This window comes from Bombyx mandarina, chromosome A1 (genome assembly GCF_030267445.1).
Source record: "Bombyx mandarina strain Sakado chromosome A1, ASM3026744v2".
Taxonomy (NCBI): domain Eukaryota; kingdom Metazoa; phylum Arthropoda; class Insecta; order Lepidoptera; family Bombycidae; genus Bombyx; species Bombyx mandarina.
In genome coordinates, this window is record NC_143234.1 from 17,365,253 (window position 1) to 17,380,163 (window position 14,911).

General features: G+C 33.1%; 1 protein-coding gene and 1 long non-coding RNA gene across 3 annotated transcripts in view; both read right to left on the reverse strand.

Moving 5' to 3' along the window:
- Positions 1-11,573, reverse strand: part of Ubr1 (Ubr1 ubiquitin ligase) — a 55,724-nt gene extending 44,151 nt beyond the window's left edge. Inside the window, exons 1-2 of one of the 2 annotated variants that reach the window (XM_089739971.1) lie at positions 11,183-11,573; positions 7,937-8,053 (exon numbers count right to left, since the gene is read on the reverse strand). In XM_089739971.1, the coding sequence (XP_089596097.1) occupies positions 7,937-8,025 (89 nt within the window). In that variant the 5' untranslated portion in view covers positions 8,026-8,053; positions 11,183-11,573. The remainder of the gene's footprint in view (positions 1-7,936; positions 8,054-11,182) is intronic. The other variant, XM_089739970.1, reaches the window with a different exon arrangement.
- Positions 6,575-7,268, reverse strand: LOC149499591 (uncharacterized). The gene is made up of 2 exons (XR_016325670.1): positions 7,054-7,268; positions 6,575-6,757 (listed from the first exon to the last, which is right to left on the reverse strand). It is a non-coding gene; the product is annotated as an uncharacterized LOC149499591 (long non-coding RNA).
- Positions 11,574-14,911: the final 3,338 nt, after the last annotated feature.

Genomic DNA, 14,911 nt, shown 5'->3' on the forward strand with positions numbered 1-14,911 from the left:
GTAGCATCAACAGTTCGATATTTTTAATTGAACTTCAATTATGTTTTCTCTATTCGAATGAAGAAGTTTTTTTGTTAATATTTTTCCAAATTTTAAACTTTAGTTGGGTCTTCTGTAATTTTTCCAAAACGTCGCTTAAACCAAATAGTCTTTCACCTGTCGATATAATAAAAATGAATTGCTGTTCGTTAGTCTCACTAAAACTCGAGAAAGGCTGGACCGATTTGGCTAATTTTGGTCTTGAATTATTTGTGGAAGTCCAGAGAAGGTTTAAAAGGTAGATAAATATGAAAATGCTCGGAATTAAATAAAAATAACAATTTTGTTTTTTCTTTGATGCTTCGATCAACAATACTAACTAGTGTGCTTAGTGCGAGTTTTGTAACGTTCTCACTAGCGAGCCAGTTTGCTCAAATTTGTATGCAATTGGAACAGCGCCCCTAGCGGCAAACGTACTCGGTGTTATTTTGTGAGTGCGAGTTCATATTAACGTTGTGATCTCGTAACCGAGTAATTTTACCGAAATGAGTACTACGAATGACATTTGTGCGAGTGCGTGTTACAAATTAGTGGGTTTTAACGTTTCGATCGAGTATTTCTTTAGTAGTTCTATTTTTCCAACTAGAGAGGCAAAAGTATCATGCCATAAAGCCTAATCTTTTTTTATGAAAAATGATAATATGGAGTGAAATGGATTTGATTAATTTGAAGCATTAATCAATTGGCATGGAATGAAATGAAATGAGATCAGATAATATGGGATAAAATATAATCTCTGCAAAATGCTGATTATATACTGAGATTTTTTTCAGTGGACCTTTTCGAAGACTTCGAGAAGCTACGTCCAGCGGTTTTGTTTAATTTTTTAAATTTTCGCACTTTCACAGATACTAAACAGTTAATAAACCCACGTTACTTTGTTATTGTATAGATGGGTGGACGAGCTCCCGGCCCACCTAATCTTAAGTGGTTACCGGAGCCCATAGACATCTACAACGCAAATGCCGCCTCCCACCTTGAAATATTAGTTCTAAGGTCTCAGTATAGTTACAACGGTTGTCCCACCCTTCAAACCGAAACGCATTACTGCTTCACGGCAAAAATAGGCAGGGTGGTGATACCTACCCGTGCGGACTCACAAGACGTCCTACCACCAGTAATTACGCAAATTAATTTTGCGGGTTTGATTTTTTTTACATGATGCTATTCCTTTACAGTGAAAGTCAATCGTAAACATTTGATAAGTACGTATTTCATTAGAAAAATTGATACCCGCTGGCGGGATTAGAACACCGGTGCATTGCAAGATACGAATACACCGGACGCCTTAACCTTTAGGCCAGGACGGTCTCAAAATTACACTTATACACGAAGAAATATTAAATACGCATTAACTAAGAAACATTAAATAGACAAAATAAAACAATTCACACAATTTAGCTCCTCGCGGTCCCTCCAAAATGTCTTTTCATCTTTTTTTCCTAGTTGTTCAATTGTAAATGAATAAATCAAAATCAAATCGAGTTTACGTTCTATACGGTGAAAAATGAAGAATTGTGAGTGTGAGTTGAGATATGCTACTCGCTTCGCAGGGCGTTTATTCACCGAGAGCAGCAATAATATCATTTCTCGTATATTGGTAGCACGTGATGTTTTGGCATTGGACCGTCTAAATGAAATACAACGCATTTTAACAGCATTTTAATGGGAACCAACTACTTTCAAAATTATTCGGGTAATGTCACGTGTTCAATACTATTTTGTACCTTTAGAATTAAAGTGGCTCAACCTAAAATTCGTAGTTTCTGGTAAACTTCAATATTGTAATACAATAATTGTATTTTTTTAGTTTTTCGGTTTAAACACTTTAAGGCATGCCATTTTATTTGAAAAAGACAGAAAGAGTATTTTGTCCTTTTCTAGACTAAAAGAGACTGTTTAATTTTATAAGCTGATAGAATAATATAGAAAAGAATAATAGGATACCCTCTAATCGTCACATTGGAAAAAGGTATGGCTTTATCATTTTATCATTTAAATTATTTTTTATTGCACTTATAAAACTAATTTAATTTACAATATGTAACTACATATATCTATAACTAATCCGTACTAGTCAAATTCCTCATAAATTGTCAATATTCTTAATAAAATTCCTATTAATAATATACAAGTGCAAATGTTGAGCTGCTTGCCAGAAATGAATAGTGATAATGAATAATAGTGTTTTGTTTTTTTGTTGTTTCCTTGTAGGCTGCCTGTAATAATCTAAATATGTGTGAAAGGCAATAAATGATTTTATTATTATCTACTAATGGTAGTCCAGTGGTCGAAATTTGACCATAATTTATTTAAATTTTAAGTATGAACATTATTATAGTTCTATTGTCACCTTTCTATTATCATCATTTCTATAATAATCATTGCTCTATGTCGCCAAGGCTACATTATAGAAAAATAATATTAAAGACAAAAAATATTAATCTATTCTCAATTTGACCACAAATTGATAAATCAATAAACAAAAAAAGTATAAATGCATGTGTGTGTGTGTGTGTCAAATACATGGTAATGTGTGTAAGGTTTTTTTATTGATTTAGTTTATATTTTTATTGTTTAAGCACAATTAAAAAAAAATATTAGCAATCTGCACTACTTCTCTATATTCTCTATAAGTGTGGGAAATTTCATACTTCTCCGTCCGCGCAATTTTCGTAAAAAGAAGTACAACATTTTTGCTTCACGTATTACTTAAAATGTAGGTTCTTAATAATAATACATAAGTGTTTTGAAATATAAAACTAATCTTAAATTTTTTAGTTATACCACTTCCATTCTAAGGGTGCAATTTCGTAAAAAAAACTTTGCCGTAATGGCGTAACCTTTAAAATACACGAAAACTGCCCAGCATAAACATATTTTTTTAGTAACTTTAATAGAAGTATTAGAATTAGAAGTTTATTATAGAATTTATTTAATTGTAATTACATATTTAGACATACTTAACATAATTAATCTTGGAATAGGTAATTATTTCTGCTTTTTTTAATTAAAGAAATTATGTTTTATATAGGTTTAATCATTTACCCGTTGAACGTTTATAAAATGATTGTATTTACGGTAATAGTGTTGATGATCTTCATTAGGTGGCCCAAATATACTAAAATTATTACGAGCATCCATCCTTATTTATAAATGTGTAAAGAAGCAAAATTATTATTACATTGTTCAAATTTCTATATAATTTATAAATATAAATCTGTACGTATGTACCTGTAAATATGTATATTGAGCGCGCGTGTGTGTGTGTGTGCGCGCGTGTGTATGCGCGCGTGTGCATGTGCGTGTGTGTATATATTTCTATAATAGATAGGTACACAGTGTGCAATTAATTTCGAAGTTATTCTTGCCCATCTAATGGTTGTCTGGAAGAGATCACTTAGCGATAAAACTAAGAAAGAATGTTTCACAATATTTATTCATTTTGTGTACAATAAAGAATACTCTTTCACTGGTGGTAGGACCTCTTGGGATTCCACACGGGTAGGTACCACTACCCCGCCTATTTCCGCCGTGAAGCAGTAATGCGTTTCGGTTCGAAGGGTGGGGTAGCCGTTGTAACTATACTGAGACTTTAGAACTTATATCTCGAGGTGGGTGGCGCATTTACGTTGTAGATGTCTATGGGCTCCAGTAACCACATAACATCAGGTGGGCTGTGAGCTCGTCCATCCATCTAAGTAATAAAAAAAAAAAAAACTATCTCACTCTCTCTCTCTCATCAAACAACTCTTTAAAAAAAAGCAATGATTTAATAAGAATTAAATGAAAAAGCAAAGAATTAATATATATTTACAACTACCTAGACGTCTATAAAATTTTCTAACCGAAAAAATATATATGTATAAACCATTAGAATAGATAAAACCTTAAAAAACAATATTATTATGAAAAACGAAAGAAAAAAATCTTGATATTGTATTGGTTTCACGGCAAAATTTTTAGTGACTACTTAACTTGCTTGAAAGTGAAGAAATACTCTCAAAATCCATTAATTTGTAACTCGCACTCGCACATACAATAATCGAGAGGCTCACTTTGGTAAAGCTATTCGATACATGAGACAGCAACATAAACAAACTTTCTCTCTCCCACAAAATGGGATTCATAAGTTTACCACTAGGTGGCACTGATACAACCTCACACAAATTAAACATAACATTAACATCGATTGAGTAATTAAAAAAACTCTCACTAAGTACAGGTACATTACCCATTACCCGACTAATTATAAATATCGTTAGAAAGCTTGGAATTTCAATTAAACGCCTTAAAAACAAACCTTGCGTGCTACCAATATAAAAGAAAAAAATATCGCTTTTCAAGATGAATAAACGTCCTGCAAATCGACTAACTCGCACTCAGAGCTCCGCACGTTTCACCGTGAAGAGCGTACACTCGATGCGAGTCATTCGATTCGATTTTTGAAACTCGCACTAAGCCTATAGATTTCGGGTCGGTGCAAAAATCCGTCTCGTTAAATAACAGCGCACTTGAAATGTGAGCTCTTATTTTGTTTAGTTCACTTCAGACAGCCAATGTCAACCCGTCTCACAATGCCGCAGTGTGTATTCAAAAGTTGCAAAAAATGCCCGAAAAAGCAATTTAACGGCCGGAGTATCTTACTTTCGGTAAGTACATGAAGTATAAACTATATTTTAAGCTTTAAACTTATAAATAATATTAAATTTTTAACAAAATTACCGATTTTTAACCACCGCTACAAATGTTGGCCAAGGCTCGGCCAGCACATGGACAAACTTTTGCTTAACAGAACAGTAAATGCATGGAGTTGATTTGTGTTGTAATAATTTTTTTAAATTTGTTAGCAGTACTTAAAAATTGCTTAGTTAAAATTGGTTAATTCTGCTTTTGTGTCTGTTTGTTGGATTCTCATTGGATACTTAGCTTTCCTTTTTATTTTAGCTTTCCTAGCAATCACGTGTGCAGAATGGATCTCGATTGTCGCCAGAGAAAGAAGAGATTACTTTTATAAGCCAGCTAAGAACTCCACTCATTGACACTGGACATCTTTACCTTCCGTGTTCACGGCTACTGAAACGTGGCCGAAGCGTTGTAATAAAAATATCGCGCTTAAAACCGTTTAAACGTTGTTTTATTATATGTACTAGTCGCGAAAACATAAAAATATACTATAAAAATATCTATTACACAAAACGCAACCCTAATAAAATAATAAGTAATGTATAGATACTAACAAACATAAATCTTCAAAACATAAAAAGTAAACAACTAAACTTTTACTTTTATTCATATAATAAATTATTTTAGTGTTGAACGCGACTCCCTTACCTCCTGTAGTAAATAGAAATTGAAATTTCAAGAATCAAAAATAAATAAAACAAAACGATGTTAGTTCTCAAAGCTATAACGGGAAAAATTTCTTTATTTGTTGGCGCATAAGGTTAATTTAACATTAAAGGTTGTTTAACGTATGCCTTTTCATTTGTAAGTGGCAGGAGTAATTTATTGCTTTGTGACGAATGATCGTAAGTATTAGATAATGTTTTGGAGATTTAGAACTTTATTACTAGGTGGCATAGTTGTAATTAGTTTGAACTTAAGTGTTTCAAAACTTTTTTCTCCGTTTGTTGTAAACCAACATAGCTATGTATGTGTATATTCACGCGGACAGTTTTTGCTTCGATTTCGTACGTGTCCCTTTATCTCTTCGATCAACAATAGTAACTAGATAAAGGGACACGTACAAAATTAAAGCAAAAGCTGTCCGCGTGAATATACACTTAAATAGCTACATTCATTTACTAACAAACAGAGAAAAAAGTTTTGAAACACTTTTACGTTCAAACTAATTACAACTATGGCACCTAGTAATAAAGTCACAAATCTCCAAAACATTATCTAATACTTACGATCATTCGTCACATAAAATTAGCAAAGCAATAAATTACTCCTGTCACTTACCAATAAAAAGACATATGTTAAAGAACTTTTAATGTTAAATCAATCTTAAATTGCAACAAATAAAGTATTTTTGCTTCTTGAAATGCCGATTTCTATTTAATACAGGAGGTCAGGGAGTCGCGTTGAACACTAATTTAATTTATTAATGAATTAAAGTAAAAGTTTAGTTGTTTACTTTTTTTTTTTTTTTTTTTTTATTGCTTAGGTGGGTGGACGAGCTCACAGCCCACCTGGTGTTAAGTGGTTACTGGAGCCCATAGACATCCACAACGTAAATGCGCCACCCACCTTGAGATACAAGTTCTAAGGTCTCAAGTATAGTTACAACGGCTGCCCCACCCTTCAAACCGAAACGCATTACTGCTTCACGGCAGAAATAGGCAGGGTGGTGGTACCCACCCGCGCGGACTCACAAAAGGTCCTACCACCAGTAAAAATGTTTTGGAAATGTATGTTTGTTAGTATCTATACATTACTTATTATTTTATTAGCGTTACGTTTTTGTGTAATATATATTTTTATAGTATATTTTTAAGTTTTCGCGACCAGTGCACTTAATAAAACAACGTTTAAACGGTTTCAAGCGCGGTATTTTTATTACAATGTTTCGGCCACGTTTCAGTAGCCGTGAGCACGGAAGGCAAAGATGTCCAGTGTCAATAAGTGGAGATCTTAGCTGGCTTATAAAAGTCATCTCTTGTTTCTCTGGCGACAATCGAGATCCAATCTGCACACGTGATTGCTAGGAAAGCTAAAATAAAAATGGAAAGCTAAGTATCTAATGAGAGTCCAACAAACAGACACAAAAGCAGCATTAACCAATTTTAACCAACTAATTTTGAAGTACTGCTAACAAATTTAAAAAAATTATTACAACACAAATCAACTCCATGCATTTACTGTTCTGTTAAGCAAAAGTTTGTCCATGTGTTGGCCGAGCCTTGGCCAACATTTGTAGCGGTGGTTAAAAATCGGTAATTTTGTTCAAAATTTAATATTATTTATAAGTTTAAAGCTTAAAATATAGTTTATACTTCATGTACTTACCGAAAGTAAGATACTCCGGCCGTTAAATTGCTTTTTCGGGCATTATTTTTACAACTTTTGAATACACACTGCGGTATTGTGAGACGGGTTGACATTGGCTGTGTTTGAAGTGAACTAAACAAAATAAGAGCTCACATTTCAAGTGAGCTGTTATTTGACGAGACGGATTTTCTGCACCGTCCCGAAATCTAGTTACTATTGTTGATCGAAGCTTTATCTAGTTACAATTGTTGATCGAAGCTTTGATGTGTCTTTTGTTTGTTTTAAGTATATTTTATACAATAGTTTAGGTCTTTTATTTATCGATTCGAGGCACTACGAATTCTGCCGGGTCAGCTAGGAATATAAAATTGAATAGTGAACAAATTAAATCTAAACAAAATTCTATACAATACCAGTTACAACACGATTAGGCTACATTGTAATCAACGCCAAATGTATGAAACATACCCATTCGTTAATCTGGGATAGAGCATGGCTTTGTTTCATTAAAATCGAATCTTGAAAAATGCTATGTCAACATTTAATGAGTAATTTACCTTTACTTATACTGTCAGACGTTCAATAGCAAATAAGATAATTTAATATTATTAATACGAATGTAACTTTGTCTGTCTGTTACGCTTTAACACAAGTTTTCATGAACCTCAAAATGGAAATGGTATGAGCCTTAGGAAAGAATATAGAACTATATTTCATCCCACTGCTGTGTAAGGATCTCCCTCCAAGCGAAATAGGATGTAGTTTATGTGGCCGAATCTGCTGAGAAGCCTTTTTTAACAAATCCCTTTAGAAGTTTAGAGACCATTTCATAACCAAAAACATATTTTTTTATATTTTTAACTGGTGAACGTAAATTAAACATTATTTTGTATCAACTGACCTGTCGGCGGGTATCATGTCGGGGGTCTCGTCATCCATTGAGCCATCACCAACCTCGACCTCCAGCTGCACTGGCGGTGGAGTACTCATCTCCACTTCTCACCAGTCGTTATGGACCCTGAGCAAAAATGTAATTTTATTCATAAAAACCATTATGACACTAATTTCGCCCACATTATTTTCGACACAATTGAAGGTTAATGTGTGATTAAAGATAAGAATTATTTTTGGTTACACACTGATTATTATTTTTGTTTTTTTTTTATTGCTTAGATGAGTGGACGAGCTCACAGTCCACCTGGTGTTAAGTGGTTACTGGAGCCCATAGACATCTACAACGTAAATGCGCCGCCCACCTTGAGATATAAGTTCTAAGGTTTCAGTATAGTTACAACAGCTGCCCCACCCTTCAAACCGAAACGAATTACTGCTTCACGGCAGAAATAGGGCGGTGGTACCTACCCGTGCGGACTCACAAGTGGTCCTACCACCAGTAACTACGCAAATTATAATATTGCGGGTTTGATTTTTATTACACGATGTTATTCCTTCACCGTGGAAGTCAATCGTGAACATTTGTTAAGTATTTCATTAGAAAAATTGGTACCCGCCTGCGGGATTCGAACACTAGTGCATCGCTACATATGAATGCACCGGACGTCTTATTCCTTGGGCCACGATGGCATTTGTTTAATTGAGCAGATCCGTGTTCGAGGGTTTTACTGATAACTGTGTCTGGCTAATTTCCAAAAAATACACGTGAGAGACCCTAGTTTCATTTGGCTTTATCACTACTTCAGTACCATCCGGCCATCCTCATTTCTTTTTTTGGCCACAGCCATTAATTCAATAATTCCTAACTCAATTTACTTACTTCACATTTATGTACTGGTGAAAGTTACTCTGGCATAATTGTAACACTTGATAAGAGTACATTAAGGATCTTATCTATAAGGCTTCTTCTATTATTAAAACATTTTCCAATTACATCAAAAAAATTTTTTGTATGAGGAAGTATCCTTAATATATTTGGTAACATACTTGACGGAATCAGTACTCTTAATATAATCAATGTCCATGTTACACACTTCCATATGTGTTTTTTTTTTATTGCCCTTGTATGCAGACGAGCTTACGGCCCACCTGATGGTGAGTGGTTACCGTCGCCCATGGACTTCAGCAATGCCAGGGGCAGAGCCAAGCCGCTGCCTACCGCTTAATACTATCCACAAGCCTCGTTTGAAGAAAGACATGTCATAGCACTCGGGAAACACCATGGAGGGTGTAAATAGTGTCAGTGGATTAAAGATCAGTGATTATGTAGACATAATAATTAAAATTGTTTTCTAGTTTTCTAAAACTCATCTAAATCAGTTTGGATGATTTCTAGTTAGAATTTAACAGTCTGTTAATAATGTTATTATCATGATGCTCAGACTGTACTTATCCAGCATTAGCCTATTTTTTGCTTATTGCATGGATCAGTGAATAAGCTTTTTTTATTTGGTTTTGAAGTCAGAGTTATTGCTTTTCTGTGTCAGTATGACTGATGAATGTCAGTTTTGCTAAGGGCACAGCCAAGTCGCTAACTACTCGCCCCTAGCCTCATTTGAAGAACATGTCATAACAGTCAGAGTACACAATCAAGGGAAATTAATTCCAAAGCCAAGTGGTACAAAGCAAGAAAGGCCCTGGGAATACAAGCTGTGTTCCACCACTGTTTAACCACTGTTCAAAATAGTATGGATGAACTCTACTTCAGTGGCAGACAGGACCATGGTAAAAAGGAGATGACTGAATCATCTCAAACAACAATTCCTCAATGCAATCACAGCTTACCTCATGTTAAGTGGTTAAAAATATGAATGCTATCCACACCTTGATATATAAAGTTATAGTATTCAATTGTATTTTATAGTTATCTACTACTTATGGCACCAGAATCCATTGCTTCAAGAAAAAAAGTCATAGGATAGGTTAACTATTAGGCCTTACCCACAGTATTTATGTAAATTTGGAATTTTCTATTTGATTTTTATTGGATAATGTTATTCCTGCATTGTGGAAGTTATTTTTTAATATTTCCATTCATAAAATTGACCCATGCCTGTGGGATTTTAATACTGAGTGTATCCTTTAATAATTATTATTTAAAGGCCTACGAAATAAATTATAAGGTTAATTTCTGTTGATATTTAAGAGAGAAATAAGTAAATTATTATTATTATTATTATTACATAAATAAGTACTATAATACATCTGGATACTAAATCGAAATTAATCATTAAAGGTATACAAGTTTGTAATTCCAAACTAGTCTTTAAATGCTAAGGGCAAATTCCCGAAAAATTGTATATAATAATATAATAAAAATGACAACATATGTTTACATATGTTTTTGTCTTAATTTCTTATTATTAATGGCGGTTTGGATAGGGATGTGGTCACACAAAATGATTTATATAAGAAGTATCAAAATTACCCAAAATATCAATAGAGTGACCTGTGCTAGAAGATCAAATTAAGAATGAGGGGACTCAGAGGAGAACCACAGTAACAGATACGGTCTGAGGATTGCGAGTTTATTATATTAGAGAGAAGAATACATTACTAACAAGCAATGTGGTACAGTTCAACATGAACAGAGAACCACGTTTTCAAGCAACCACATATGTGAATCCTCAGTGTGGCTAGGTCTCCCAATTTGGACCCACCTATTGAAGGTCACGGAAGTGTGTTAGATGGAAGTAACACAGGACCAGTCATTACAGTGAACCTTGGTGAAAAACTATGTCCAGCAATGGGCTGGCAACAAAGTCAGTAAGAAAGACAAATTCTAATGAATCAAGCTCCAGATCTTTATATATGTTTATTGAATGACTGGCTAATATTAAACAGTAATTGACATTTTAATTTAATATACAAAAAAAACGGATTGTCAGTATTATACTGAGGTATTCAATTAAAATGCAAAATGAATATAGTAAACTAACTCCATATGTCTAGTTTAATCCGCTGGATTAGAAACTGCTAGAATATTATTACCGCATCAATCAAAAACACTGCAAAATGCTTGTGTTTAGGATATTCGATTAGTATGTGATCTCTTTTATTTAAATACGTATACAAATGTAAATACAAACAATATTTTATAAAACTGATCGTCAAATTTGAAAATAGCTTTACAAGACCCACTGCTTCCACAACTTTTATTAACAATAGCACACAACAAAAGAAATTAAATTACCTTCAGTGTGAAATGTGCACAATCATCAAACATAAATGTTGCACTGTTAGGTAAATAGAATTAAAACACTAGAAAAAAAATAGTAATTTGTCGTAATCCGTGATTATGTCTAATTCACAATTTTTCATGAAATCGAATTTTCTCTGGCACTAATCCACGAAAATTTTGACATTTCATCACAGCACATCGAACTGCAATGATCTCTATAAAAACATTCTTGTTCACAGATTAATGATAAATACAACAAACTATTGAATATTTAATACGAAATCACAAAATCTATATTAAAATGAGCGAATACCATTTTTCTTTTTCACGAGAAATAAAAACAAAAAACGTCCAACACTCAAAGAAACAGAGTAGTAGTTTTATTTTTCTAAATGGAAAGGCAAAGGTGTCGTACCATACAGCCTAATCTTTTATATTATTTTTTTATTTTATGAAATATGATACTATGAAATGAAATGAAGTTGATTAATAATATGAAAAATGACATGATATGAATTGAAATGAGATGAGATGATATAATATGGGATACTTTTATGCAAAATGATAATATGAAGTGAAATGAAATGAAGATGATTAATTTGAGACATCAATCAACTGGGATGAAATTAAATGAAATGAGATGAGATGATATGGGATAAAATATAATCTCAGTAAAATGGTGGTCATTTACTGAGATTTTTTCGGTGGACTTTTTGGAGGATCCCGAGAAGTTACGTCCAGCGGCTTTGTTTCATTTTCCCACATTTGTGCACTTTCACAGATATTAAACAGTTAATAAACCACCATTATTGCACATTTAAACCCGAAGAAATACTAAATAGACAAAACAAAACAAATCACACAACTTCACTCCTCGCGTTCCCGCCAAAAAGTCTCAAAGAAACAGATATACCGTAAAATGGGGCGATTAGGGACAAATTCCAACTTTATGAGCAATTTTAAGGTAGTTGTTGATGTATATAATGCTATATCAGGATCAAAATGATTGAGTCTTGGGGGCATCTTTGTTGTCTAATTTAAAATTAAGCAACTAGCATTCCAGTTTAAGCAAAAAATGCAAAAATAGGTGTAATCCCTATTTACCCGAAAATTGCGGTTAATTGGGACGAAATGAGAAATTTGCTAGGGTTGGCACTACTTTTATTTTTATATATAGTTTTAATTAATTAATTTATTTAGTTGCACCAACAAAGTGATCATCAATAAAAAAAATTGAAAAACTGACAAAAGTACATGGCAGACATCACCTCAATTATAGGTGCAATCGACAGTGCATTAACAACAAAATATATATATATATATATATATATATATTTATTTATTTATACATAATAATATATAGTAGGCTTTATTAGAAACGGTTTATATTTCTCCGTTCTTGGTAAGTACTTAGGGGCTGATATTTCTATCTGGGTTAAGAGATTAGGTGTGTCGGTTATTCCATGGATTAACCAGATGAATACCCCCCACTCTGAACGAATATTAAATATTTTATTATGTATTACTTAGACATTTTTGTCCACCTTGAGATTTCATTGATCTTGTTACATGTCTCTGCAAAATTGACTTACTTATATTAAATTGCTTATCTATTTCAACTAAAGACTTATTCCCAATTTCGCTTCGAATAAACCAGATTTTTACCAACAAATTTAAAAAATATTGTTATAACTACATAGACAACCCTACAAACCTGTACCTATTTATATTTAGGTCGTTTCCATTTCACGTATTCTCATCCCAATTGACCCCTTTTTCGTTGTTATTTATACCTATGACGTCCCCAATATCCCCAAAAACAACAGATTTTTACATGTATTTTTATTTAATGAAATACATTAAAACCAATAACAACTGAGACTTACCTTTAATATATATGCTGATTCAAACACTAAATAACATTTATAAATCATAGTCGTCTTCTATTATTATCAAATAAATAAAAGAGAGCAAAGTTTCTAGCACTAAAATAATTACCACCACAGGAAGTTAGTTTGCAACGCGATTTTTTATAAGTCAGCAGCTATTATCATGCATATTCAGAGTTGTTTCGTGAACTTTCAACATTCTACTATTAAACTACAAAAAATGGAAGATTTTGCAACGAATATAAAACTTAAATTGAGCGTCGAAAGATTTTCCCGGTTTTTTCCCGATTCGCCTCTCAATCTCTAATCGCCCCATTTTACCGGTACTTAAGCAATAGGGGTGCACTGTGCAGTCATAGGAAGTTAAAGATGATATCAACTTGGTCTTTAAAACTCCTTTGAATGTAAATATATGAAATCTTGCATAATATTCATATTATTTTTAATATTCTATAGGAGAAATTAATTTTCTTAAAACTTATATCAAAACATGAAATAGATAAATTTTACGAAACGAAAAATCGATACAACTTCGTAAAAACTGACAGATTCTTTAAGTCACTGCAAAAATTGCTGTAATCGCCGATTTTAAGTATTTGGTGCACCAATCTAAATTTGAGGGGCAATCAAACAAGCTTCAACAAAACTGTACATAGTTTAAGCTACTTTGTTAAAAGTAAAAATAAAAAAATCCCCTAAATATCATAAAGTAGCATTGAGTCGGTAGATATTGAAAAATTTGATCGAGGTCCAAACTAGGCCTTCTTGAAGTGCATAAAATAAGGTACTGTGTAATCAAAAGAGAAGCTCATTTGTTTGAGTAGTTTATTTAAATTTCTCATAGGTCTCTTCCCCAAGAACAGGTTTTTGGCAGAAGACCTAGATCTATCTAGTTTTCTTTAAATTTGTAACATACATTTTAAAGAACTTACGAACAAATATGAAGATATTAAATTTGAATAATATTTTGTCAAAAAACGAAATGTACTTTAGGATTTTATTCTTTGTAGAGTTGTTTGAGGAATCTATTTGAAATATTCTGTAGAAAACACAGTGATCCAAATATCCTGCGCACATATGAAATCTTCCGAGTAGATTCATAACTTAAAAATTTTAAAAATCTAATTTAAAAAAATGCTTATAATATTTGACAAATACTTTCAAAATTAGGAATTTTGCTACAGTAGCGCCGTATAACATCACTCGATTCTCCAGAAACTCGTGCTCCTGTCCTCTATTGTAAATTATCCATAAATTCAGAAACGCTTAATGTTGCTACATTTTCAATTTTAGCTTATTTTACGGTAATTCGTTAATATATACTTTTCGTGTCATTAATGTAGTAAGCTCAAGCTCATCTTTCTTTTTTAATAATTTGTGCACAAAATCTACAACTTTTATGATGTTTTTACTGGTGGTAGGACCTCTTATGAGTCCGCACGGGTTGGTACCACCACCCTGCCTATTTCTGCCCATAGATTATACACTTAATATATTTTCTGCCCTTAAGCAGTAATGCATTTCGGTTGGAAGAGTGTGCAGCCGTTGTAACTATACTTGAGATCTTAGAACTTATATCTCAAGGTGGGTGGCGCATTTACGCTGTAGATGTCTATGGGCTCCAGTAACCACTTAACACCAGGTGGGCTGTGAGCTCGTCCACTCATCTAAGCAACAAAAAAAAAAGTTTCTCACTAACTCATCTAAGCAACAAAAAGAATAGATGAACGGATATTTGTTAAAATAAAGCTGACAGTGGAAAGATAACGTAAGTGGTCAAGGTAGGAGGCGGCATTTACGTTGCATATGTCTATGGGTTCCAGTTACCTCTTAACACCAGGTGAGCCGTGAG